At 38.8% G+C, this 27,711-nt stretch overlaps 1 protein-coding gene across 2 annotated transcripts; it reads right to left on the bottom strand.

Moving 5' to 3' along the window:
* Positions 1–615: 615 nt before the first annotated feature.
* On the bottom strand, positions 616–26,543 carry Pfdn4 (prefoldin subunit 4). 2 transcript variants are annotated; one of them, XM_067146674.2, is made up of 4 exons: positions 26,494–26,543; positions 26,144–26,248; positions 17,729–17,848; positions 616–980 (listed from the first exon to the last, which is right to left on the bottom strand). In XM_067146674.2, exons 1-4 carry the CDS (start codon positions 26,524–26,526, stop codon positions 825–827), a joined length of 414 nt encoding a protein of 137 aa, XP_067002775.1. In that variant the 5' UTR covers positions 26,527–26,543; the 3' UTR covers positions 616–824. The 2 variants fall into 2 exon arrangements, with proteins under 2 accessions (XP_067002775.1, XP_067002776.1); XM_067146675.2 differs by lacking the exon at positions 26,494–26,543 and adding an exon at positions 26,345–26,477.
* Positions 26,544–27,711: the final 1,168 nt, after the last annotated feature.

Raw genomic sequence — 27,711 nt, 5'->3', positions numbered from 1 at the left:
ATTTTCAGAGAGCTTTTATTCCTGTTACAGTAATTTTGAGGCCGAGAAAAAATTTGGTTTCCGATTCGACTGTAAATTTTATGTGAGGTCTTATTACTGGTATACCATTTCAAAATGCTATGATCAGTTGCTCAGTTAATTCGATCTTATTTGTTTCAGGTGTTGTCAGCTAGTAACGGGAGCTTTCAATGTGCCTGAGGGATGCTCTGTTTGACTTGTAAGACAAATCTGATTAAACACAATGAGGGAAACTTTCATCAAGTTAGTATTTTTTGTGTAATTTTCATTAATAAATCTTTCATGTACAGTACTGTATTAGAATTCCATGAATTACTCAAGAAAATATGGCAAAGGTATACTTCAACAAAGGCGAGGGAGGAACTGAAGGGAAATATTGGGTACCACGTGTTAAGGACAACTTGAATTTTTCCTGTCTCTCATTGTGGTTAATTTCTTAAGAGAAAGGATGATGTATTTGACCAGGTTTTGTATAGGTGCATCTAAAATAGTTGACAGTAAAATCTTATTTGCTATGGAAATTAGGTTCAGAGTTCATGTAATGGATTAATAAACAGGAAAGATGGATTGCAGCACAGAAATGAATAATAATGCTAATTTCTCTGGTTGAGATATAAAGAAGTTCCTATTCAAATAATATCTTACATATGTAACGAAGGCAGCAACTAGACTTGCAATTATAAAAACATATCTTCTGACACTTTTCCACAGTCAAAATCAAAGGGTCTAGTTCCATAACACAATTAAAAATGCGTGTGTATTAGTACAAAATACAAAAACAACACTTAAACAAGACAAAAATCACTTCACTCTTCATCTTCAGCCTCCAAGTTAATGTTATTTCCAAATTTGGCATAAAGTTGAGTCTTAAGATCACTCATCACATTTCGGATTTCAGTACACTTCACTTCCAACTTTTTTATTTCTTCACTGACTTTAGTTTTTGCTTCTTCTAGGGTTTTCTGAAACATAAGTTGAACCATTATAAACATTGGAACTGATATAAAACATATAGTGTTAAGAAAAACAAAAGTAAATAAATAAATAAATAAATAGAGAGAAAATAATTATATTCATCTGACTATGTATACAAATGACCACAAGGGTCCGAAAGGGTATAGTAGAACCTCTCCATTTATAGTCAATTTTGCATAATATACTTCTATATATTAGGATTTCTTTGTTATCTATATATTAAAAGAGTTTACTAAAAATAGCTTTATTCTACTGGACCGATCTGCTTATGTTTGTTTTAATCTCTCCAGAATTACCTACCGGTGAATCATGAGACATTGATAGGTCTCTCAAGTTCAGCCAACTTCAAGTAATCACAAAATAAAGTCATTAAATGATCACGCCAATAATTGCAGGCGAAGGCTTATCTACCCATATACATTCTGTACTTAGCAAGTTGCTACTGACTAACACTTTCATTAATACTCTGATTATGTGGTTTTCGTCGTTAGTAATGTCATTGCATGGATTACTGCCTGCCAAGCCAGAAAGTATACACTTCCTCTGATCAAGGAGAATACTATTCCTTGCAAGATACTCTGATTCTCTAACCTTTCCCAGCTTCCAGATATTGAATGTAACTTACAGGCTTATATAGGTCATTACACGGCATAAACTCAAAATATACATCAGGAATAATAAGTTACATGTTGTTAAGAGAAAAAAGTCTAGGCACAGATAGGAAGGCGTGAGGCAAACTGCAATATATCAGACAATAATACAGAATCCACCATGGTGATTTTCTTGGGCCACTGCCCTTGGCGTAGATTTGCAGTCTGCTGTGAAGCAAGAGTAAAGCAATGGATGTAAGTTCTAAATAAAATATTAACGCTAATAATGTTCATAATTTCCATACAGAAGAACTATTACATTCAGTATTAACTGTGTTTAAAAAGTACAAAACCACAAAATATTATTTATCGTTTAAAAAATATGTACATCACGAACACATATTCGACCCACATAACCCCCCAAAAAGCAAAACTAAAAACCATAAACGTTTACCAACAACCATCATAACAGCGCAAAGTATATTCAAAAGAAAAAACGCAAAACACCGACTCCAGTGCCATGAAGGGCCATTATCAATTACTATAAAGTAGTAGCCAACTTCAAAAGTTCACGTAATGATGTATTTTTAAAAATCGGTTTAACTAAAGATCGAGCAAAAGGAAATATAATTCAGCTGAAACTAATCATTAGCTGTCAAGTTTCAGTAATTCGCATTCCCCTGCCTTTACGCTTGGGAGTTCACTGTTAGACTTGCTATCTTCACATATTTGGTCTGGAGGTTCTTAGCCAGTTAAATTGGAAAAAATTCAACAAAAGTTCTGTAATTGTTGATAAAATTATTTTAAAGGATCAATTACTTTCCAGACAACCTGGGCTGTCACGAAGACAAAGTTCCATGCAAAACAAAATTATATAAATTTACAACTTTAAATTAAACTCAAAACAGTAACTCTAAAGGTACAGAAAAGTTCGTAGAAATCGAGCAAGTGGCTGCGCCGTTTGGGTCATGTAGCTGTTAGTTTGCATTCGGGGAATAGTGCGTTCGAACCCCACAGTCGGCAGCTCTAAAGATGGTTTTCCATTTTCACACAAGACATGCTGGGGCAGTACCTTAATTAAGGCCGCAACCACTTTCTTTCCTATTCTAGCCCTTTTCTATCCCGTCGTGACCATAAGACGTATGTGTCGGTGCGATGTAAAACAAATTGTAAAAAAAAAATATTCATAAATTATCTGTCGACACAATAGAGAAATCTACAAAACTGCACTTCCCCACATAATTAACAGATAATACATATCCTAAAAGTAAACGTTCAAAAAAGTACCCGGGCAGCACATGGAGCAATTTTATATCTGATGTATTTATAACAAATGCTGCGGAGCTCTCTAGTCATTTTTGCAAGTTATAAACAGCGGGTGGGAATTATGGGTCAAATTTTGGAAATTTTGCTGACACGTGAGAATTTAATTCAGAATTGGTTGGCAACACTAAATGCTAATGTATTATTATTAAATATTTTTCGTAAATTGTTCATTACAATTTAGGGATGGTGAAAGGAGAAAGAGCATGCATGGCCCCACACACACCAAGGTGCCTCCATCCCCACTTAAATTAGAGTAGTATAATAATTACAATTATAGACTTTCATACAATCATCATACTGTATTTACACAATACAGTAGCTCCTTCTGTGGATCAGTGGCAATGTCTGCCTCCAGATCCCAAAATCATGGGTTCAAACCCAGCAGAGGCAGTTGGATATTTTAGGGCGGACAAAAGCTCTTTCGACACTTCATATCTCGCATTGTCGGCATATAAAAGATCTCTGGTGATACGTTTGGTACTCAGCCACGGACACCCAAGAGAGATTTGGTTTACTCACCATTTAGCAGGCCTAGAGAAAAACGGAACATCAAAATTGATAGCAGACAGTCACAGGGCATCAAATTAAAATGCCTGCACACAGAAGTTTAGGCCATACGATTATCATCAACTAATTTTACTTCACACTACTACACATAAGTGGTCCCCCACATATAGGGCCTATTCTCACTCATTCTCACTAAAGCGCTAGTATACTCAAAATCACGTAAACGTTCATCCACGTTCCCACCCGTACAGGAACATTCCCACAGGTAAGAAAATTGATGTATAATTTATAGGTTTCATTAAATATACATTCTTCTTACATTTTTACAAAATTTTGAAACAGGAGGCTTTTCCAGAGAGGAATCCATGTTAGTTGTTATTCAACACGTCTCTCTCGTTAAGAAAATCCAGCACTTGTTTACCAATTAGGTGCTCCATACATTTAAAGATACCAGATGTTATAGAGACCAGGCGATTGTTTTTAATGAAAGTCCATTGCTCTCAGACGAACCGAGTTATTACCTACAACGTTCATCTCACTCCCCTAAATAACGACTGGAGTAAGGGAACTGGCTTTGATCCAAACGTAGTTGCTAGAGGTAACGGACGATTAGCAGCTTAAGTTAAGGACAGAAAAAGTTCTCATAGTTACTAAGGTGGTAGTGGAGCATTACTGCAATCATAATTTCACTTGTTCATAACATCACCATTTTGCATCATTGACACTTTTACACAATGTAAACAATATTATACATATACACGCACGGTTCAAAGTGATTTCATAGAATCCAAGGAAGTTCTTATAGAATGAAACACATCCGTCTTTGCTTATTAGTGTGTATTGTGTTTAATTTTTCATAGGAATGTCACAGTGTTTTTGAAAAGCTTTAAAGTTACACTAACTGAGTTGACACTGGCTTCCTTCTCTAAAAAAATATCATGAGAACTTTGATATGTTGACTGCAGGTATGAAAAGTTCCATCCTAATACGCCTCTCGGTAATCAAATTATTGTGGCAGGTTCCACCAATCAAACATAAGTCCTGTGGAAGAGCAACTTGGACTGGACCAGCGTTGGGGCCTTGCTACTACAGGAAAGAGAACTTAACTCACTGATTGCCAAACGCAACCTAGGTAGTGTTCACAAAATGATTCGAGAGCCAAATGCGACCTAGGTCATGTTGGTGCACGGGTTGAAGTATTTTGCTACTTCATCAACAGATGGCACTCGCTGGCTAATTGCTGTTCACGGGCTGTTATTTATTCTTTGGGAAATCTATTCATAACGGAAAATTCTAAGTTCCCATTTAGGGAATTAGATATTTTTCACCAATAGAGCATGTCAAAAACAGATCAGATGTGAGGCTTTTCAGGCGTAAAATCCTTAAAATCATTCCATTCTTCATTACCTTTCTTTCTGAATCTATTCATGTCGCGCTCATTGTGATATATCCAGAATATCACAAGTATTTTATGTTTGAATTTGAGTTGTCATACAGTATGTTGAATTGGTGGCTTTCAGTGTGAAAGGTTTGACAGAAAGTGATATTTTAAGTGAAATTTACACTGATAGTGATTCAGAACAAGATGAATTAGCAAACGATAGTGGGTTGACTGATGAAGATGCGTTAAGTGTTGTAAGGAACAACAGCAGTGACGATATCGGAGTGGCCACGTGGTCAACACGTACCAGCTGCAATACAAGAATATGATTGGTCAGATATTGATGGTAGGCCTAACTATGTACAATTTACAGGCGATAGTGGAAAAAAATTGTGTCAGGTCAGAATATATTCTGCTATCGTATGCGACAGTAGATGGTACTACCTGCGACTGTCTGGCGGCCGATACCAAACCAGGCAAACTAAGGGAAAACCAATAGCTGCGAGCAGAGGAGTTTTCCCTTAGAAGATTGGATAAGATGAGACCTTTGTGTGGGAAATAACACATAAATTCATCAGCTGCTGCCTAGCAGTGAGGCAGGGGACTGCCAAAGGCTAAGGGAGACCACCCTGAAAGAAAATCCTCTAGTACGTTAGGCCTAGCAAGTCAGTACAGGAGTACAATGCAGTAGCTTTCAAAATGAAAACAAGCCTCGGAAAGAAACATGTTCTGAATGTCGACAATACTTCAAGTACTCTTGGAACTAATGACGACGTCATGTCCGATGTTCATTCAAGATGCACGAGAAGACCCGATCATAGAAACAAGCTTTGGATTGGAACCTTAAACGTTATGACTCTAACAGGAAAATGCAACAAAATCACGGATTTAATGAACCGTAGACATATTCACATCCTAGGGCTAAGTGAAACCAAATGGAAAGGTTGCAACACAAGAATGTTAGAGTACGGATATAAATTATACTGGAGTGGTAATCCTGCAGTGGCGAGGAATGGAGTTGGTTTTATACTCCATAAAGACATTGATAGTGTAACAGATGTCTCCTTCATCAATGAGAGATTAATCAAAGCTAAAATATACCTAAATGGAGAAACTCAAACTGTAATCCAAGTTTATGCTCCCCAGCAGGGTTGTAGCGATGACCAAAAAGCAAGCTTCCTAGAAAAACTAGAGGACATCATTGATGAAGAGAACATAATGATAATTGGGGATTTTAATGCCCAGGTAGGAACTGATAGGTCAGGTTATGAAGGCATTATTGGTCCATATGGATTTGGTAATAGAAATGAGGAGGGTGAACTTCTGCTTGATCTATGTACACGAAACCAACTTCTGGTGAAGAACTCGTGGTTTCAGAAACGGGATAGCCACAAGATAACGAGATACAGTTGGGACGGTCAGTATAGATCAGTGATAGACCTTATCACCACAGATAGGTCAAGTGGAGAAAAGGTGCATGATGTAAAAGTGATACCTAGTGAGAGCCTTGATAGTGACCATAGACTCCTCATTGCAGACCTAAAAGTCACCAAACCTATTATTAAAGTAGACAAGAAGAAAAAACCATGAATTAAAGACTGGAAATTGAAAGATGTGGAAGTCAAACAGCAGTTTCAAGAGGAAATCAGAGCTAAAATACCAATAACAGACACAAAGAAAGGTAATGAAGAATGGAATGATTTTAAGGAAAGCCTGGTTGGTAGTGCAGATAAAATATGTGGAAGAACAAGCAGAAGAGTGAGAGAGAAAAGAACATCTTGGTGGAATGATAAAGTGAAAGAAGCCATAATGAAAAGGAATAAAGCCAAAAAACTTCTTGATGTGGCTAAGTCTGACAGAAGAATCAACAGTGACCAAATAGACAACAATAAATTGGAAGAGATAGCAAAGGAATATAGATACAGAAAGTTGGAAGTCAAGAGAATTGTATGGGAAGAAAAAGAGAAAAGTTGGAAAGAATTTACAACTAAACTGGAAGAAGACAGTAAAGGGAATATGAAAATGATATATGGAATAGTTAAAAGTAAAAGATCAGATAAAGAAGCAATTACAGCCCTGGAGACAGCAGATGGGAATATAGTTTGCAATATGAAAGATATCACGGATACAATGGGGCAGTATTTTGACAAGCTCCTAAATGGCCCTAAAGAGATCTCTGTTGAGGATGTAGGACAGAAAACAATAGAGGAAGATATCCCAATTACATGGACAGAAGTAGAGCAAGCTCTCCACAGGATGAGAAGTGGTAAGTCAGCAGGAGCTGATGAAATTACAGCTGACATGATTAAAGCTGCTGGTCCACCAGGAATACAGTGGCTGTATAGAGTTCTCAGAACAATATGGAAGGATAATGAAATACCTGAAGATTGGACAAAAGGGGTGATAGTTCCTATCTTTAAGAAAGGGAGTAGAAGGAAAAGTGAAAATTACAGAGGCATTACCCTCCTATCACACGGCCTTAAAATTATGGAGAAGATTATTGAAGCCAGAGTAAGGGATATACTAGAGCCTATCTTAGAAGAGGAACAACATGGTTTTAGGACTGGAAGAAGCACAACAGATCTGATATTTGCTTTGAGGATATTGGCAGAGAAACACTGGGACAGAGGAAAAGACCTAATTATTGTGTTTATGGACCTTGAAAAGGCGTATGATAATGTTCCTAGTTCAACTATTTGGAAAAGTCTTAGAAAACTTGGTGTACCGGAGTACCTTATTAGGAAGATCCAAATGCTATACAGTAATTGTAAAAGCTGTGTCAGAATTGGAGATGGTCGCTCTGAATGATTCAATACAACCAAAGGAGTACAACAGGGAAGTGCCTTGTCACCACTTCTATTCATAGCAGTTATGGATACCATTTTAAAGGAACTAAAAGGAAAAGGTAATAAAGATCTTCAGGCTCTGGTGTTTGCAGACAGTGTGGCAATATGGGATGAAACAGAGGAGGGAGTGCAAAATAATTTGAATGCATGGTGTAAGAAGTTTGATGATTATGGAATGAAATTGAACCCATCAAAAACAGTAGCATTAAAAATCAGCAGACATTATACAGAATGCAACATAAAAATACAGGACCACCAAGTTGAAGTAGTACACCAATTCAGTTATTTAGGAAGCGTAATCGCTAGTAATAACAGAGCTGAGAGAGAAATAACAAACAGAGTAACCAAAGGCTCTAACTTTTACAGCATCGTTAGACACCTACTATGGGATCAGAAAGTCCCACAAAGAACAAAAATGACCCTGTACAAGTCATATTTCATTCCTATCCTTACATACTCTCTGGAAACCTGCACACTAACATCAAAGGATTATAGTAGGATTCAAGCCTGTGAAATGAAATTTCTTAGAACTGCTCTTCAAAAGACCCGACTTGATCATGTGAAAAATGATGAGATCCGATCTAACCTAGGTCTAAATGAATCGATGGAGGAAAGACTTAAATGGTTTGGGCATGTTAAACGAATGAATAGCACAAGGTTACCATGTGCTTATTTGGAAAAGAGAATAACAGGTAGAAGACCAGCTGGAAGACCAAGAAGAAGATGGATGGACCAACTGAGGGAAGACGTGGAGAGAAGAGGATGGAATTGGGAATCTGTCTTGGACAACGAAATGTTTTTGAACAGGCAACTTTGGAAGACGCTCGTTTTCAAACACCCTACCCGGCTCGCTGGAAGGGAAAACCGATGATGATGATGAGTGGAAAAAAATACCCATTTTCAAACATCTTCACGCATGGAGTATTTCAAGACTTCATTAGGGCTACAAACAAACTTGTATGCTGATCAATTCCTAAGCAACACTCCTAGGCCAATGACAAAGCATGCTCGATTTCAACAATGGAAACCAGTAGTACCTGAAGTAATGAATATATGGGGAAAAAAAAAAAAAAAAAAAAAATTACAATTATCTATGTACTGGTAAACTCAAAAGATTACTGCCACCCCAATTTTCAGTAATACAATGTCAAGGAACAGATTTGAACGGATTTCTAAATTCCTTCATTTCAATAATACTGCAACACCAGACAATAGCCCTGACAGGTTGGATCATTTTCTCAATCTCTTTAGGACTGTGTACACCCCAAGGCAGAAATTAGTGCTTGATGAAGGAATGTTGGCATCGGGTATGCAATCCAGGCAAAACTAACTAGGTACGGTATTTATGGTTTGGTTGTTGTGTGAAAGTGCCACTGGATATGTATTTGTGACTTTCAAATTTATGATGGGAAGTTTAGATCACTACAGAACACTGTCACTTCACTTTTGGAACCATACACGGTGAAGGGTTACCACATGTACACAGACAATTTTTATAAAAGCGTCAAACTAACCCAGGTATTAAGGAAGTTCAGAGTGGTCGGCACCGTTAGGCAAAACTGTGGATTGCCAAAGGAACTAGTTGAAGTTTCCAAAACACTGAAAGAAGGAGAAATATCTTTCAAGCAGCCTAAAGACATCTTCGTGCAGTCATGAAAAGATAAGCGTTTTATGAAGATGATTTCAAAATTTCACACAGCACAAATGGCAGAAACCGTAACCAGGAGCAGCAAGGTCATGATGAAAACAAAAACTACTATTGATTATAACTGTCATATGCATGGGTGGATAATGCTGACCAACACATGGCTTACCACCCGTTCATTTTGAAATCAATGTGCCCAATTTGTAATGCATATGCATTACATAAACTTCAGAATCCTCGACCAAATTCATTGATTTTATTCAGAATGTGATAGAAGAACTTCTTGATTCAACTGCACCAGAAGAAGAGCCAAGTTATAGACAATAATGAATCTGGAACAATACAAGTCGCTACATCACCTGTAGCAGGACCATCGGGAAAGTGCGATTACTATCTCAAGAGGGCGCCAAGAAAAGACTCAGCATCCAGATTGAATACGAAAATGTCAGGCCGCAAGTTGGTTAAACTACTGTACATGGTAGTGAAAAGAAGTCCCTTATCAGGCAGTATAGAGTGTGTGCCAAGAAGAAAATAAGGAGAGGAATCCATTCTACTGCTCAGGCTGCAAGGTAGCTCTACACCCTGACGACTGTTACTCCAGATACCACACCCTTAAAGTGTATTAAAGGTATGTTTCAAGTTTCATTAGTTTATTACCACTAGTTTCCAAGTTATAGATATTTCATTTTAGGGGCGATGATTTACCTGCAGGAGTGAAAAATGGCTGGCCTAGGGAGTTGAATGGCCATTTGAATGCCTGGCAGTCAATGTGGTAATGGCTGGCAACGACGTATTACTTAATTGATAGCTAGTGTCCCTACCAATTTCAACAGGGACACTGGCTATCAATTAAGTAATACGTGGTTGCCAGCCTTCTAAATTGTTATTTCATTTTGGTGTTTTCCAAATTTGTACGTTCGTCATCACCAGTTGGTTCATTCCAAGCTATGTGTTAATGTCAAACTTGCATACGTGTGTACACTGGGTATGCTCCCCCACCCCCCTCTCACACCATCTCCATCATCATCATCATCTTCATCCTCTAGTTTCTCCACATACTTCCTTTCCATTCTTCAGCTCTGTCCTATTCTATCCAGGTGTCTTATGTTACTTTTTATATTATTAGTTTCCATTTATCCTACCACATTCGTCCCTAATTCGTCTGATGTCCTCTCTATACTTCTCAAGCACTCGCGGTGTGACAGAACATCTCATTTGGTGCTTAATGTTGTTGTCAGCTCCCGCTTGAAGCATGTGCCAGCATACAGCGAGCCACCTGATGACGAACTAGCATACCACTACAATTCTCCAACGGTAGAATATTCTAAAATTCAAATCCTCATTATTTTAGAAGACTTCCTCGGGAACAGTCAAAATTTTCTTCTGAAGATGCAAAGCAAAGTTATCTGCAGAACGTAAAGAATTTCACCTTGTTTTCTTGACATGGCATAAGCCTAAAAGCCCATATCATGCCTACAATACAAATATTCCATACGGTGTGTTTCAGTATTAGTTTCACAGCAGCATTGGCCCTTGACCAATATTACGAATGGGAACAACAGGTGTGATTCCGGGACTGATATTACTTACGTCAGATCCATTCTGTCACTGCCACTGTCACTTGTGTGGTAGTTGCTCTCAGGTGAGCTGAAGAAAGAATTTTAGACTTTAGTCACATATACTAAAATCCAACACTTCTTTGTTTGTATCATCCAATATTGACACTGGCTTCATGGCTAAATGGTTAGTGGTGCTAGCCTTTGGTCACAGGGGTCCTGGGTTCGATGCCCGCCGGAAATTTTAACCATCATTGGTTAATTTCACTGGCACGGGGGCTGGGTGTGTCATCTTCATCATTATTTCATCCTCATCACGATGTGCAGGTCGCCTACGGGTGTCAAATCAAAAGACCTGCCCTTGGCGAGCCGAACATGTCCTCGGAAAACTGGAAAACTGCAAAACTACGTAATAATTAAGCATGCGAAAAAAACTGCGTCATGCAATGAGTGTTATTATGCAACTCTCACTAATAAGATAAAATATTGCAAGATACTGTGAGGATTTCCCCCGTCAGTAGAGATGAAGGGACAACTTCTGCCATCTACAGTATGAGCATATTTGTTTACCTCATCGGCTAGTAAAGATAGAAACTCAAACGGAACATATATACGTTTCTGGCTGCAGAAAAAGAAATGTACAGCATATACATATGTATCTGTCCATTAAGAGTTTAAACCCACAAACCTGGGAAGCATTTGTCAAGGACCGCATTCTTTGACGGCAAGCTATCTGCATCTCAATTCAACAATTCGAACAAGAATGTGGCAGGCATGAAGAAATGAAGTGATATGAATGCAAACTTCACCGAACTTAGCCAAGATCCCCTCGTCCCTAAGCTGCACAGTATGTGAACGTATATTCCACTCAAGAATTGGACTGTGAGGAACTTATGATACTTCATCCAGGTACCACTTTTTTATTCTTAGGAATTTTTTAATGGTGTAAACAAATTACTGAATAACGTACTTAGATTTTGTAATCATATCCCAATTATATTCAGTAGTAATAGAAAGTTTATATTCTAAATGTGTAAATTTCCTTATTTGATTACCAGTATGTGCACAAAAGGGTCAAGTATCCCTCGAGTTAGAGATACTTGACCCTTTATTATATGGGATACTTGACCCATGTCTAATTATTTTCATACAAAGCTCAAACAAGGGTGAAATTAAAATGATTACAAGGACAGCTATAATTTTTAATGAAACTGCATTTATTATATGTCAGCTTCTAAAACTAACTGCATGCTACAAAGAAATGTCTTAAAGTCGCTCATGTCACATTAACACAAAATGCAATTGTTTCTATCAGTGTAAACAAAGAAACCTGTGTGTGTGTTATGAGAATGTTTTACGCCGTTAGGCTACTCAATACGAAATTGAAAACTCAGGAGGCGCTAGAACAGCTTCAAGGTGGTGATTGGTGGTGATTATTGTTTTAAGAGGAAGTACAACTAGGCAACCATCCTCTATATAACACTAATCAGAGAGAAAAAATGGAAGGGGTCCGACACTTCGAAAAATGAAGTTATCGGCCAAAGGAAGACAAGGGCCACGAAGGGCGTGAAAATGAAAGACTCCCTAGCCCTCGCAAGCCTAATAGCGTCGGGGTCGGAAAAGAACAAGAGTTGACCAAGAGAGGTTGGATAGGATAGATAAAAGTGAGGAGCCTGGCACAAGTAAGTGGAAGCAATGCCAGGACTCAGCTGAGGGCCCCGTGGTCGCCAACCCACGCTCCAAAGTTCAGAGCCCCTGGGGCTGAACAGCTTCAATTTCCTCTGGATCAACCTCAGAGATATTGTCACATTCCAGCTGCTAGAATCGTGAACCACCTACACTTCTGGAAAATTTAACAACGAATACTTCAGGAAAAACTTCACTAACTTGTCCAACATACCTCCGGACATTTCTCTTCCCACAAAATTTCACAATCACAGAATGCCTATGCTTGGAATTTTTGTTGTGTGAATTCATCAGTCAATTCTGAATCGGAATCGAACTGAACATACTCTGGATCAGATTCAGAACTTTCAGTTTCAGGAGACCTGCTAAATTGTTTTCTCCTTTTCTTTTTCATACTTTCCTCTTCTGAAAACGGTCTTTTGCGTGATGCACTTTTTTCCTTCAATTCTTCTTCTCTTGTCTTCCTTTTCCTTGTATTTGGCTTTGATTTCCTCTTTGTTTGGTGTATCAGTCAAAATAATGGTTTTACTCTGTTTATGGCCCCCTTTTCTATTCGGCCTTCTCTCCCTTATTTAGGATATTGAAGACAACTTTTTGGGCTGATGCAAAAACCTTCTAATCTTGTAGACTGATCTTTTTTTGCACTCTGTACAGTCTCATTCACAGTTTCCACAAGTAAGTTGCTAGAAGGATCTGGGGACTCTGATATTTCTTGGGCTATCGCTCCTGGTTCAGATCATGCTGAAGGCTGCAAATTCTGAGGATTAGGTCGATCACAGTGGAACAAAGAAAATATGGTATCATTGAACGGCCAAATTCCTGTGGCCATGAAAGCACTGATTATGTTACTTGGGGTGAATGCTAGTGTAAATGTCTTTCCAACCAACCCAGCAACATGATAAATTGTAATCGGCTGTCCCAGTTTGTCTATGGTGAGGTAGTTTTGAAAGGGTCATAGACTGAAACATCCAAAGGTCTATGGGAGCAATGTGGAGGGAATGTTAAGATTACAGTCCCATTTTCTCTGGCATAAAGAATGACATCAAGAGACATGTCACTCTCATGATTATCAATGAGCAGGAGAACTTTTCTTTTGGGAGACCAACATATTTCTGGAAGTGCTTCAAATACAAAAGAAAGTTTTCAGGCGTCATCCAACCAGAACTGTGTGTGGAATGATGAGAATCCACAGGAGCCCCGAACATGAATGCTGGATTTTGTTTTGAACGTGGAAAAAAAAAAAAAAAAATGGGATACTATTACCTAAAGCATTCACAACATTACATATAGTCTCTAATTGCCCTCTTTCACCCGATGTAACTAGGCCTACTTGCTTCGATTTCTTCGGAGCAATCACCTTTGGACATTTATGGAATGTAGTAACTCCCGTTTCATCTGCATTCCATATGCTTTCTGCTCCGAACTGTTCACATTCGAGCACTCTTCGCAGTTTTCATGAAACAAACCTACATTATGTTTGTTGAAAATTGAAGAACGTGACAAACTTGTAGCATCAGGGGTTCTTAATGATAATTCTGAATTTCACTCCATAAAGCCATGCCACCAAAAGTAACCTGCCCTTTTCTCATTATCCCACTGTTTAGGATAGGTCCATTTTTTACTGCCAAGTCATACACTAATCATCTGGCCAAATCACAGGAGAGTCCATGGTTCATGTATGACATAACCAGTAAGTAATTTGCAAATTCTGTTTCCTCAGTTTTATTAAAAACTTGCCTAACTGTACAGTTTGGAGTAAAATTAGAGCTTCCTCCCTGCTGAATCTTTCTAACACACCCTCTTAATTTATTCCTATTAATGCCAGTTTCTTTTCGCAATTGTATGTAGGGCACCACCAACAAAATCTTTCTGGACTGCCTCCTCCATAATTTTTGCAAGAATGGACTCCCTCAGTTTGGCACCCTCCTTTCTTTGTAGTGTTGTGGCATCTGGAATCCAATAATTAGAATCCAGTTATTAGTTTATGGATGTGAAACATGTGTCAGGTATTCGTAACTGTATGGGTCAAGTATCCCTATAGTGAGTTCATAAACTTAATCTAACAGTTCATTGTATCTATTATAAATCAGAAATGTGGATTTGTGTAAAAAGAAGGCATGCAAAGATTCTTACCTTCAAGTACACAAATGTAGACCAACAACAATTCAACCATTCAAAATTTACTTATAACAGAATAAAACACATTTAATTCTTTCCTTCAGTAATCCCAACAAACAACTCAATCTCATTCTTAGGAAATTGGAAGGAAAATCAAAGACTAACAGTGGTGCCAACACCATGTATCCTAAATATTCCCAGCCTGAGATAAAGGCTTTAGGTTAAGTATCCTAATGGGTCAAGTATCCCTAGTTCACAGCCACCAGAAGTTTAAAGATAAACTGCTGTGAATTTGAAGTGAACATTTAGCCAGGAAACTTGTATGCTCAGAAATGAGTAACTGCCGATGGCGATGTAAGTATGGTTGAGACGAGGGAGAAAAAATGTTCCATTTCTTCTGAACATCGTGAAAGATTTCTTTGAAAAAAGAGTATCATTAACAGCGGTGAAGTGCAATATAACAAGGTATTTTAAAATTGGTTCTACAGGAAATATCTAGGGACCAGGCAAAAAGTGAATACAGTGGAACCTTGATTCACGTTCTTGGAGGGACCAAAAAAAAAAAAAACCCGGGGAAATGAAAAATCCGGGAACGAATGAACCATCAACAATTTGGCTAAACATCACAAAAATTAAATATCTATACTTATCTTACAAACGCCCCTAAACCAAACCACAGCGCCAATGGGCCTCCCACCTAACAAGCGACCGCCCTCGGTCCGAAGGTCTGCAAATTACGAGATGACGCACGGCCAGTGTGACGAATCCTCTCGGCCGTTATTCCTGGCTCTCTAGACTGGGGTCGCCATATCACCATTAAATAGCTCCTCAATTAAAGGTAATCATAGATGACTAAACCTGGAACCAGCCCTCATATCCAGGTAAAAATACCTGACCTGGCCAGTAATCGAACCAGGGCCCTCCGGGTGAGAGGCAGGCAAGTTAGACTGCGGGGTTGGCTTCAAACAATTACCAGTACGCGACTTTAAAATCTCAAAACTTTACATTCAGTTTCGCCGGGGAAATGTCATCAAATTCCTTTGAAAACTTACTGCATTTCAGTTCAGCAACTTCGATCAGCAAAACTCTTCGAAAAATCTAATACCCGTAATGCCAAGCCAAGCAACAATCGACCACAAGTAGTTTTTAATTCTCTAATATAATAAAATAAAGCAAATTAGATACAAATGCATCCAACATGATTCAAAATTCTTTTTTTTTTTAATTTTTAATCTTCCATTGTAATATGGTCACCAGTATACTGTTCGTAGTCAGTTTATGGAAATCTTGTACCGCGTAAATTAGGCCTACATCGACTTTTAAAGGTTATGTTGAACTCGAGAATATGTTACCAATGATGCTTTCACGGCTCGTACTTATAGGCATGATACTGTATAGGCTTTTGGGCACGGCATAAGTCTCGAGAATATGGTTTCGAATGTAAGTATCAATCCTCAAGTTCTCGAATGCATTATATTCAATTCTGCCCGTCACTAATCACAATCAAATTAGAAAGAGAAAAATATCATTAACACTTCCAAAATTACGATTATTCGCGACCTTGAGCTCAGATGGAAAGCGTGCTCGCTGTACAAATCGGTACCGTGCGGTACGAGTGCGCAATGATACAAAGTTTATAAATGTAACATGCGCAAATAAAACGACTGCAGTTTTTATAACATCACAAAAACAAGGACAAAAACAGTAATAGGCTATCCCAAAGCATCCCATGGCTTTATGTAAGGTGCAACATCTGTTCTGGTCTCGACAGCATAATCGTATACGATAATATTAAAATACTAAATTTGTGTTACTTAAGAAGGAGGAGTTTTGATTCCTGCCTGAAAGCCCAGTGACTGTACAGTGTCCTGAGGGAAAGGCCGAAAAACTGTTCGGTGATACACTCTGAAAATAGTAAAAAAATAAACATCTAACCCTCGACATTATGTAGACGTTTTGGAAGAAAGAACATTTGATGAAACTCATTCTGTCTTCAAATACAGCTGTCGAAATGCGCTCTGTTTCCTTCAAATTGTTGTGGGCACTCTCTGCTTTATGATTTTAGATGATTCTTTAAACAATACTATCTGAATGCGATGCTAAGATGATCCCTTATACAAATTCACTGCCGATTGCTCTTCCAGTACAGTACTTCCCCAAATCACCAAAATGATGGAACGTCAACACCAAAATCTGTAAGTATGCCATATCCGCCCTTTCGTAGGATACAGTTTCTTGAAAAAATGCGTGATCAAGGATTTAGCGTTGATGGGACTGAAATTTCTGGACGGTTGATCCGGGAAATTGTTTCTTCGAGGAACAGATAATGCGGGATTTTTAGAACGTGATTTCATTAGAATGCTCGCGGGAACACGTAATCTGAACGAATAATACGGGAAAACATAGTTTCCGGGAATGTAAAATCGAGGTTCTACTGTATTAACCAGGAGTGAGTAATAAACGGGAGCGTCTTATCTATGTTTGACTGTATTTCCAGTCAGCCATGTAGCAGGAATGAGTAACCAGGCGGGGAATACTATGTAGAAAATTATGATAAAATTTCATTGTATCCTCCTCAGTAATATCGGACAGGTAAACATTAACAGCAAATTTGAGCTATTTTAGTGTTATTTTCACGAACAAGACATAACAAGAGTATTTTGAACTTCTAGTGTTCTACTGCTCGTTTATAATCATGTAATATCGGTTGCTGTGGAGTGCCATACGGGTTTGTGACGTCATGCGGAATCGAACTCACACATGATTCCACGCTAATGCAGACATCGCTCGTGTGAACTACATGATAATCAAGATAAACATTTAAACTCTGATGTAACTGATGCAATTATGGTAAAAATAATGAATATTTATCACTTACATAAACAATTTTACAGTATTTACATTTTAATTTGGAGCATCCAGTGACTCAAATATGTTAATATTATGTAACCAGCACGTGTCTAGGTTATATTAGCCGGGAGGTCTGTAAAAAGGTCCTAGGGAGTACAATGATTTCAATACTGTTATACACTGGTGTTGCTAATAACATTAATAATAATTTTCAAAATTGTTTTATTTACCTGAGTACAGTCCACATTTTGATAAACAAAGACTTCTCCCATGAAGTATGGAATTTTCTCCGAGTCTTCATCCATCAACTCCAACTCTTCGCAGGCTTCTTCCAAATTTTTCATTTCATTCTATAAATAAAATATAATATGTAAACATCCCCTGAAAATTCTATTCGACAACTTTCCAATATCGGTAACCACTTAAAAATGTCAGATGGACAACACTAGAGAGCAGCAAGTGGCAGCAGCCGTCTAGTTTCAAATTTTATGATAGACTCTGCCATAAAGAATAAAATCATATGCAGTGCTTTATTTTTATAGGTCATAAAAATCATTATTAATAACATTTCTGTATCTGTACAGGAAACACCTCCCACACAAACATCAAAATTCACACCCTACTGGTAGCAAAGAAATCAGAACTATAAACAAAGAGTTGAAAAACAAGAAGACTCCTGGGAAAGACTTCATCACGGCGGAACCCTTAAGTGTTCGGGGGACAACTTGGTTAAACAGATGGAAAAAATCTTCGCCCACATATGGGCGACAGAAGAGATTCCAAAGGATTTAATAAATGCACCCCTTCATCCTCTGCATAAGAAAGGCAATAAAAAGAATGTCAATTACAATTCATTTGTTTTATCTAGTAATGTTTTTCAATTACAATTTCCTTCAGAGTTCTGAAGAAAGCTGACTTGCCTTGTTTTTTCTCCCCTGACCCCTCAATATGTATTTTTCTCCTCTTAGCCTTCTTACCTGAGCATTAATAACTTCTGTATGTACATTAGTAATACTGAAAGATTACTTCCACCTTTCATATTCATATGAGGAAATAAAGATTTGCATGGTTATGGTGTTCATTTCAGGATGATGCTTCTGCATGTGTAAAAATAACAAAATATGCAAAATAATGACTCAAATACTGAAAATTTAAGAGGAAAACAATTAAGCTTTCAAGAAATACATTACAATAAAACAGAAAAAGGGAACTACAAAACAACACAAATTATTGCACTGCAATTGACTAATGTGCATAAACTGCAATAGTGTATGGACGTCACTGGGGCCAGGAATGGCAGCAGATAGTGTTTTTGGATGAATCCAAGTTCTGTTTGTTTGAAAATGATGGCTGCATTTTGGTTTCCTGTAGACAGGAGGAGAGGCATCACACTGACTGCATTCGCACAAGACATAGAACGCCAAATCAAGGCCTTATGGTGTGGGCTGCTATTGGGTGCAACCACAAATCACAATTGGTGCGTGTCCAGGGCAATGTAACCAGTTTGACCTAGGTGAATGACATCCTGCGACTCGAAGCCATACCCTTTCTACACGACACTCCAAGCGCCATCTTTCAGCAGGACAATGCGCGACCACATGTTGCTGTATGAACACGTGCCTTCTTGTTGTCACAGAATGTCAGATGTTGCCCTGGCCCGCCCAATCACCGGACTTGTTGCCAATCAAAAATGTGTGGGATATGGTGAAATGACGGGTGTGGAGCTGTGACCCAATGCCAACCACCAAAGATGGACTGTTAAACTAGGTGAATGCAGCATGGATGGCTATATTCCAGGATGCCATTCGCGTGTTATATGCGTCGATGCCATCACGTATGGAACAAGTTATCTATGACCATGGAGAACCCAGTGCCTACTAGGCAACAGGACACATGCTGAACCTAGGTGACAAATGCTAATTGTTTCTTCACAACATACTAATGAACATGTCCTGTGAAGCTGAACTTCCTATCTCTAGCATACCTGCCAACTTTCAGAAATAGAAATCCAGTGAAGATCCTAAAGCGGAAATTTTTTAGTGATGGGACAAAGTCTCTTAGTGCATTGGCACTGCCGGTGGCTCCAGTTAGCCTACACAGTGGCCTCCACGGTATGCACTAGCCAGCGTATTGGTGGGTGTGCTAGGTACCAACTGATGAGCCCACCCTGGCACACGAGGGCGAAACGCTGGCAACCAGGAATGAGCTAGCTGAAAAATTTATAATGTCCAATAACGGACCATTTATATTGGTATTATAAATTTGCTCATTCAGGACAAATATTTCAGATTCCCTATGGGAATCAACATCTATATCAACACGCACATTGTCGCAAAGTCTTGAGACATAGTGAAAAAGGACAGCAAGGGGGGAGATTACAAACAATACTAATACAAGTCAAATACATGTTATGATCACCTCTGAAATTAAATACACAAAGTTACATCTTGACGAGTGCTCATCTGTTTTGACTTAACACTGGGAACAGTTCACACAGTACACAAAACAGTGTTTATCTGCACTTTAAACTTGCGGGTCACAATATGAATGTCAGCGTCAAAATTAAACTAAACATGTACATTTATTTACAAAATTCTGTCAAGTTTACAGTACGCAGGCTTATCCATTGCAGGTTGGAGAGGACAGATGGAGACGAGTTGCTTTCTTTGCTTTCTTCAGAAATTCTGGAGGAAAAGTACTCGAGTAACATGGACAAGTACTTCTGGTTTTCAAAACAGAAATAGAATCCAGAATTTCATTTAACATTGAGGACCTAAACTGATTTTGGTTCTTTTTCACCATGCTGAACACACGTTCACACTCAACATTGCTGTGTGGTAGAGTCAGAACAGAAAGCATTAGCCTGGATATCCTATCATACTTAGGAACACTATCAGCTCCATCAGCAAGCCCATTTGGTGTCATCTGTCAGATTCTCACTCTCAACAGTAGCACAGTCATCAGTCTGAAGAGGTACAGATCGGTTCTGAAGCAAAATCTGACACTCCTGTGCTAAAGAATAAGAACATTATTCAAATTCATGAAGATTTTTTTTTTTTGCTAGGGGCTTTACATTGCACCGACTCAGATAGGTCTTATGGCGACGATGGGATAGGAAAGGCCTAGGAGTTGGAAGGAAGCGGCCGTGGCCTTAAATAAGGTACAGCCCCAGCATTTGCCTGGTGTGAAAATGGGAAACCACGGAAAACCATCTTCAGGGCTGCCGATAGTGGGATTCGAACCTACTATCTCCCGGATGCAAGCTCACAGCCGCGCGCCTCTACGCACACGGCCAACTCGCCCGGTAATTCATGAAGAAATGCTTTTTATTGTTCTGTCATCAGCTTAAATAAGGCATACTGTACCTTTCTGAGTGCTGTCATTCCTTTATTTGAGAATCTCAATTCTACACTTCAGAGTGCTTCCCCTCACATTCATCAATTACCAGAACTAATGGCGAACCTGTTAAAGCAGCTGCTTTTAGATTTGTTAAACCAAAAGTGATCAGAAGTGCCCTTTTATTAAAAGATCCATACCATTCTATTGAAAATCAGAGACACAATGATGAGCTAGTCATTGGCGTTGAGATAAGGAACTTTGTGAAGAAACTTAATGATAGGGATAAATCAACATTCTTTTAATCTGCCAGAGGTTACTTCAGCACAGCATGTGATTATATTATGAACAAGTTCCCTCTCAATGATGAAGTACTGAAACATGCAAAGGTTGCAGATGTTTGAAAAATTGAAGATGCCCAGTTTTCTTCTGTACAATTCTTTATAGAAACATTTCCATCATTGCTGCCGAGGAAGGACAGTGAGTCGGTTGAGGATGCAATGTAGTCCAGGTGGTATGGTATCGGGCATCTTAATTGTCAACAGCGATTGCAGCGGGTCCTCTAGAAACCATTTGCACTTACATACTACGATCCAAGAAATGGATGAAAAATCGTTTTCATTGGTCAGCTTTGAAAGACGCCCTTTCCACATCGTGGGCGTGAATTTATTCGAAAAAGGAGCGAAATATGTACCATATTAACAACTTAATAAATATGTAAGTTTTTATTACGTTATTATTGTATTGAATAGGTGGTATTTAACAAAATTATAAGAATTTGTATCAAAGGTAGCTAAGTGTCGCCCATAATGTTCTGTATGAACTGCATGCATTGCAACACTGCTGGCCTATTCGCATGTGTCGCTAAGACCATAGAGTTAGTAATTAATACACTGGAGGTAGCGGCGGCGCCGTCTGCAACAGAATCACTGTAGTGAGCGGAGCATGGTGAAATCTTGGCTGTTTGGCATAAAGCTCCCTCCGCTGTACTCATCACTGTAAATAGGGTTTTTTTAAAACTGTGTGGATATTGATATGATTTAAAATTCTTATATGTCAACATTCTAAGAGACTACAGTATACTCGTTATGTTACTGTCCAGTAGAAAGAAAGCCCAAAAAGCTTAAATACAGGAGAAATGAGTGATAAAATGGACAGAGTTGAGTTGCGATTAAATCACACAAAATATATTTACTGTTTATGTTTACTCTTCACACAATGTACTTTAAGATTAAGGACATGTATATTTCTCTACCTTTTGTGTAAATGACCACGACTTTAGGTATAATTCTATCCAACCACCGAAAACATTATCTCTCGTACGAAGCGAATGAGTGAGTTTTTAGGCCTAAAAGCCTTGGCGAGTTTATGGGGCTAAGTAGACAAATTATCGCCATCGCTGTTTTTTTAAACATATATTTTACTAACTCTATGGTTGGGACGTCTCAATTCTTGGAATCACTGACACTTCCTTCCCAAACGCGGTTGTAAATCACACTATCATCTCTCTTGGACTATCAATCACTTTGGGACGATCTTGTCTTGCTGGATGTGAAAGGAAAGACCTGGCTTGACGATTTGTATTGAAAAGCTACCATTCAGGGTTGGCACTTTTCTATTAGATAACAATGCGGCCAAGAATTATTTCAAGGGTTTAAACAGACATCCTTTCGACAAAGGTTTTGATGATGATGACGATGATTCTTGTTGTTTAGAGAGGCCTAACATCTAGGTCATCAGCCCCTAATGGTACGAAATGAGACAAAACGCAAAGACAATTTAAAAGTACAAAATTCATTACTGACCAGCATTCAAAACGTGATTATGAAGAATGAAGGAATGAATATGAATTTAAAACAATCAGTGGATCTGACCCGCAATGCCTCACCTGGCCAGAAACAATACTATGGACCAAGGGACTGTTTTCAAAGCACAATCCTGAATCGATGATGCTTGTTGTCTAAAGGAGTTCAATATCCATGTCAACAGTCCCTCATAATGGCACTTATCGCTAGTAAAGGAGAACCATGGTATTTCTCAGGTTGTGGTACTAATCAAAGGTAGCATAAACTCACGGTGTTCCAAACATTATGGTACTACTCACCAGTATTGTACGTCATACAGGTAAAAATGGCAAATCTCATAGGCAACGCAAACCCATAGTGTTCCTCACCTAGGTGTACTTTTTTTTTTTACCAGTTGCTTTACGTCGCACTGACACAGATAGGTCTTATGGCGACGATGGGACAGGAAAGGGCTAGGAGTGGGAAGGAAGCGGCCGTGGCCTTAATTAAGGTACAGCCCCAGCATTTGCCCGGTGTGAAAATGGGAAATCACGGAAAACCATTTTCAGGGCTGCCAACAGTGGGGTTTGAACCTACTATCTCCCAAATACTGGATACTCGCCGCACTGAAGCGACTGCAGCTATCAAGCTCAGTCCTAGGTGTACTAATCACGAGCGCCGGTATTCCCGTAGTGTTCCGCATATAGTGGGTACTAATCGTAGGCAATTAGTGTCACTCATATTGTGTTACTAACCATAGGCAACGCCCAGAGCCGTGGTATTTCCCACTTAATGGTACTAATCACGGGCAACGTAAGACCGTGGTGTTCCGCATTTAGTGGTACTAATCACAGCTACTGGAAACCTACAGTGCACCCCGCTCTACTGCTACGAATTACAAAACTATTGAGTACCTAATAGAGTGGTACTACTTGCAAGTAAAGGCGACCCATGCCGTTTCCCGCATGATGATACTAATCACAAATAGTTTCATGGTTCTGATGCAATCATTCCTTGGTCGCCCCTTTTAGTCTCCTCTTATGACAGGCAGGGGATACCGTGGGTGTATTCTTTGTCTACGTCCCCCACCCACAGGGGGTGGGCAAAGAGAAAAAAGTAGGGATCCATCACTTCGAAAAATGACGTAACGGGCGAAGAAAGACGAGAGCCACAAAGAGCGTGAAAATGAAAGACTCCCAACGCCTCGAATGCGCTAATACCATCGGGGTCGGAAAAGAACAAGAGTTGACCAAGGAAGGTCGGACAGGATAGATGAAAGTGAAGAACCTGGCACAAGTGGAAGCAATGCCAGGACTCAGCTAAGGGCCCCGTGGTCACCAACCCACGCTCCCAAGTTGAGAGCCCCTCGGGCCCCTTTTAGTTGCCTCTTACAACAGGCAGGGGATACTGTGGGTGTATTTTTTATCTGAGTTTTACCATCCACAGGGGGTAACAAAGGTTTTAATACATAGTCTTTCACTCTTCGAAATACAGCTGGCAAGATGAGACAAGCCGTAAAATGAATTACATCAGTAACTGAATGAATATTCTACAAGTAATCATGTATATGTTTCTCTGTAACCATAGTGAATTCAGAGTTAGGTAGTAATGAAAATGAAAACAGGAACGTTAATACAATTAGATGATGTTCCTCCCAGCCAGTTCCCAAAGATGTATGCAGTTCTCGGAACCTCTGTATGAGTGTGTCGATACTAAATGAACATTTTTTGACAAGCGTAAAGGCTTTTTTTTTTTTTACTTTTAATTGTTTTTTTTTGTAGAAGTCATTTATTTATGTCAATGTCCCTCAAAATTGGGGTCTATCAAATTGAGATGTATACCTGTACATTTTCAGGAACTTGGAGTAAGGCGTTTCTGCAGGGTTGGAGTACGTATGCACACGAGCTCAGTCGCCCTTCCCGTATGCGATACGAATTGAGATTTGTCTATTACAATGGACTGGGCGTCACAGAGCAGAACCACCAACATAATTCAGCACGAGCCGCCACTGCCTTGTTGGGTAGTATGTTTTTAACTTACTTTATTATCTCCTGTAGTGTTAAGCTAGTAGCAAGTTCAATCTATATTCGTAGTGTTAAGTACTGGAAATACTTAAGTTGTGTGTGAATTTGTATATGATGCTGGATTTAGAATGTGAAACTAGTAGAAATTCTTGTAATATTTTCTTTCCATATATTTGCTTGTTGTAGCCTACTCTTGTTGTTTGTTTGCTTGTTGTTGGGTAATTATCCTAACTTTATTATTACATTACTGTAAGTGACCACTGCCACAGGGATATTTCCCATTTGCAATGTAGCCTACTTGTTAATAATAATAAAAAAATATTGTCAGGTGGTGAAATGGCAACATTCAATTATTTCACAGTCACAGACAAGGCTTACCTTACAATATGGTTATGTTTAAGATAACCTAGCAATTTGACAGTGAATACCAAGATGGTTACTTACAGTAAAATAACATTTATAATTACACAGTGTAACTTAGCTGACCAAAGAAAATATTGTAATAACAGTAAATTTAACATCTACTTTCACTGGTACTTCTTAATAACAGAAGCACTATAGACATGATATAGGCTTTTTGGGTTTATGCCGTGTCAAGAAAATAAGGTGAAATTCTTTACATCTTGCAGAGAAATGCCTCTTCATTACTGATTTCAAGTATGAAATGCGAAACGTACAGAATTTCACCTTATTTTATTACCACAGCATAATCCCAAAAAAGCCTATAACATGTCTATAAGTACGGGCTGTGAAAGCATCAATGGTAACAACATAAACAATACTTATTGGCCAATCACTTCTGCAAAGACTATTACTACTTCTAAGATAAAAGACAAGGACAAACATAATTAAATTAGGTATCCTGTACCAGAACTGCATAACCATCAGAACCAAATGCATTACCCTACACTATACAGTTTAGCCAAATGATAACAGTCCGTCTATAAATAATATTTCTCCCGATGAGTTAGACGTTTAAATGGTTTATGTAACATTGTCTGGAAATGTATTTTATCTCTAAAGAAGTTAATATACCAGTCATTACTCATTACATAAACAACATGACAAGAGGCAACTAACCCTGTTTACAACAGTCTTTGGGAGGTGACTATCTAACCTATCATTACTGATAGTTATCAGGTAGAACTTATAGTCCAGATAGTCTTTAGCAAGAATCGTTAGAAGATGCAATGACTTTAAAATACTTTGCATACTGACGAAGTTATGATGAATGGGGCTATCACTGAAGAACATACAGCATGGTGTTCCTAGAACGCAATTCCAGGCAAAGTCAGTCGACAATTAAGTCGACCGAAGACTTACATCAGTAGATTTACTGACAAAATTTCAACACACATACAAGGCCCAGTTTGTTTTTAAGTTAAAAATGGGTGCATGCTATATATTTACCCTTCTACTAAACGGACACTATTTTCCTGTCCATATAAAAAGTAGTAACATGTAATCAAAACTGGCAGTATAACTGTTAAAGCAAACAAACCTGCTTTTGCTTCAGTTCTTCTTTCAGGTCCTCCAATTTTGCATTATGTCTCGCAAATTTGTTTATCTTCTGCTGGTCTTCATACGTTATATGTACATCAGAATCCTAGAAAGTCAGAAATTATTCACAATGTTTGACAAATGAAATAAATGTTGAATTCTGGTGAAATAATGCCCGGTGCCAATAACTGTAGCTTCATACCATATTTGGCGATCATATTTGTCTGCGTCCAGCACAGCTTTTGCAGTCTTTTCCATTAGGAATAAATGTCTAGACTGGACCACTTACAATTCAATCATGAGAAATTAAGAGGGTTTCCTTTTCAAAAGAAATCTTGTAATTAAACTTACCGGCTGAAAAGACGTCGAGCTAGAATTCGCCATTGTTTAACTTCTCGTCAAAGAATACTTAACGAGAGCTGCCAACCCACAGAAGATTAGGCGTGCCAACCTTTTTGAAGTCTTAGTGTCTCAGTTCGGTTTGGTTTGGAAATAGAGAAGCATAAATCGTCATCTTCGCTCTATAACTCGCATAGCTCTGCTGTGATCGGATCCTCTTTCATTCACCCTGCATTACCAAAAGAATTTTGTTCAATTGATGGACGGAGTTCACTAACGTGGTAATCATACGAAGAAGATTTAAATCTATAATTAACATCCAGTTTCTAAACAAAGTACGGTAATTCCAGAAACGGTTAATTACTAATCAGATATGTCATTTGGTAGGTGTAAAAAAAGAGGATACCTCAACTACTGGTTGTATCTGTTTCCCTACCCTGCGACCTTCTCGTCAGTTTCTGAAATATTGTTCGATTCATTTCTAGATTTATTTTTGTGGCTAGTGATTTAACGTCGCATCAACTTAAGACGATGCATTAGGCATGGACTAGGACTGGAAAGGGAGGTACAGCTCCAGTTAAAATGAAAGAATTCCTAGGTCTGGAATGTTCTAATACCGTCGAGGTCGGAAAAGAACAACAGTTGACCAAGGGAGGTCGGATACGATAGATGAAAGTGAGGAGCCTGGCACAAGTACGTGGAAGCAATGGCAGGACTCAGCTAAGGCCCTCGTGGTCACCAACCCACGCTCACAGCTTAAGAGTTCTGGGACTCCTGTTGGTGCAAAAATGGGAAATCACGGAAAGCAATCTTCAGAACTGCCGATAATGGGGCTCGAATTCATCATCTCCTGAGTGCTGCTTGCAACATGACCCGTGCCGCGAAGTCAACTCACTCGGCATTTCTAGATCATCTCTGTCATCTCTGCCAGTTCTTCGAATGAAGCCTATGTTATTTCTTTCTTTCTTTCTTTCTTTCTTTCTTTCTTAATCAGTTTACCCTCCAGGGTTGGTTTTTCCCTCGGACTCAACGAGGGATCCCACCTCAATTGCCTCAATGGTAGTGTCCTGGAGCGTGAGACTTTGGGTTGGGGATACCACTGGGAAGGAGGACGAGTGCCTCGTCCAGGGAGGTTGGGAAGAAGAAGGGATAGACAGGAGGCCGATGACCTAGATGTTAGGCCCCTTTAAATAACAAGCATCATCAGGGATAGAAGAGGAAGGAAGCGGC

Source organism: Anabrus simplex, chromosome 1 (assembly GCF_040414725.1).
Source record: "Anabrus simplex isolate iqAnaSimp1 chromosome 1, ASM4041472v1, whole genome shotgun sequence".
Classification (NCBI taxonomy): Eukaryota; Metazoa; Arthropoda; class Insecta; order Orthoptera; family Tettigoniidae; genus Anabrus; species Anabrus simplex.
Note: the sequence above shows the minus strand (reverse complement) of the source record. Positions and strands in the feature narration are given on the sequence as shown.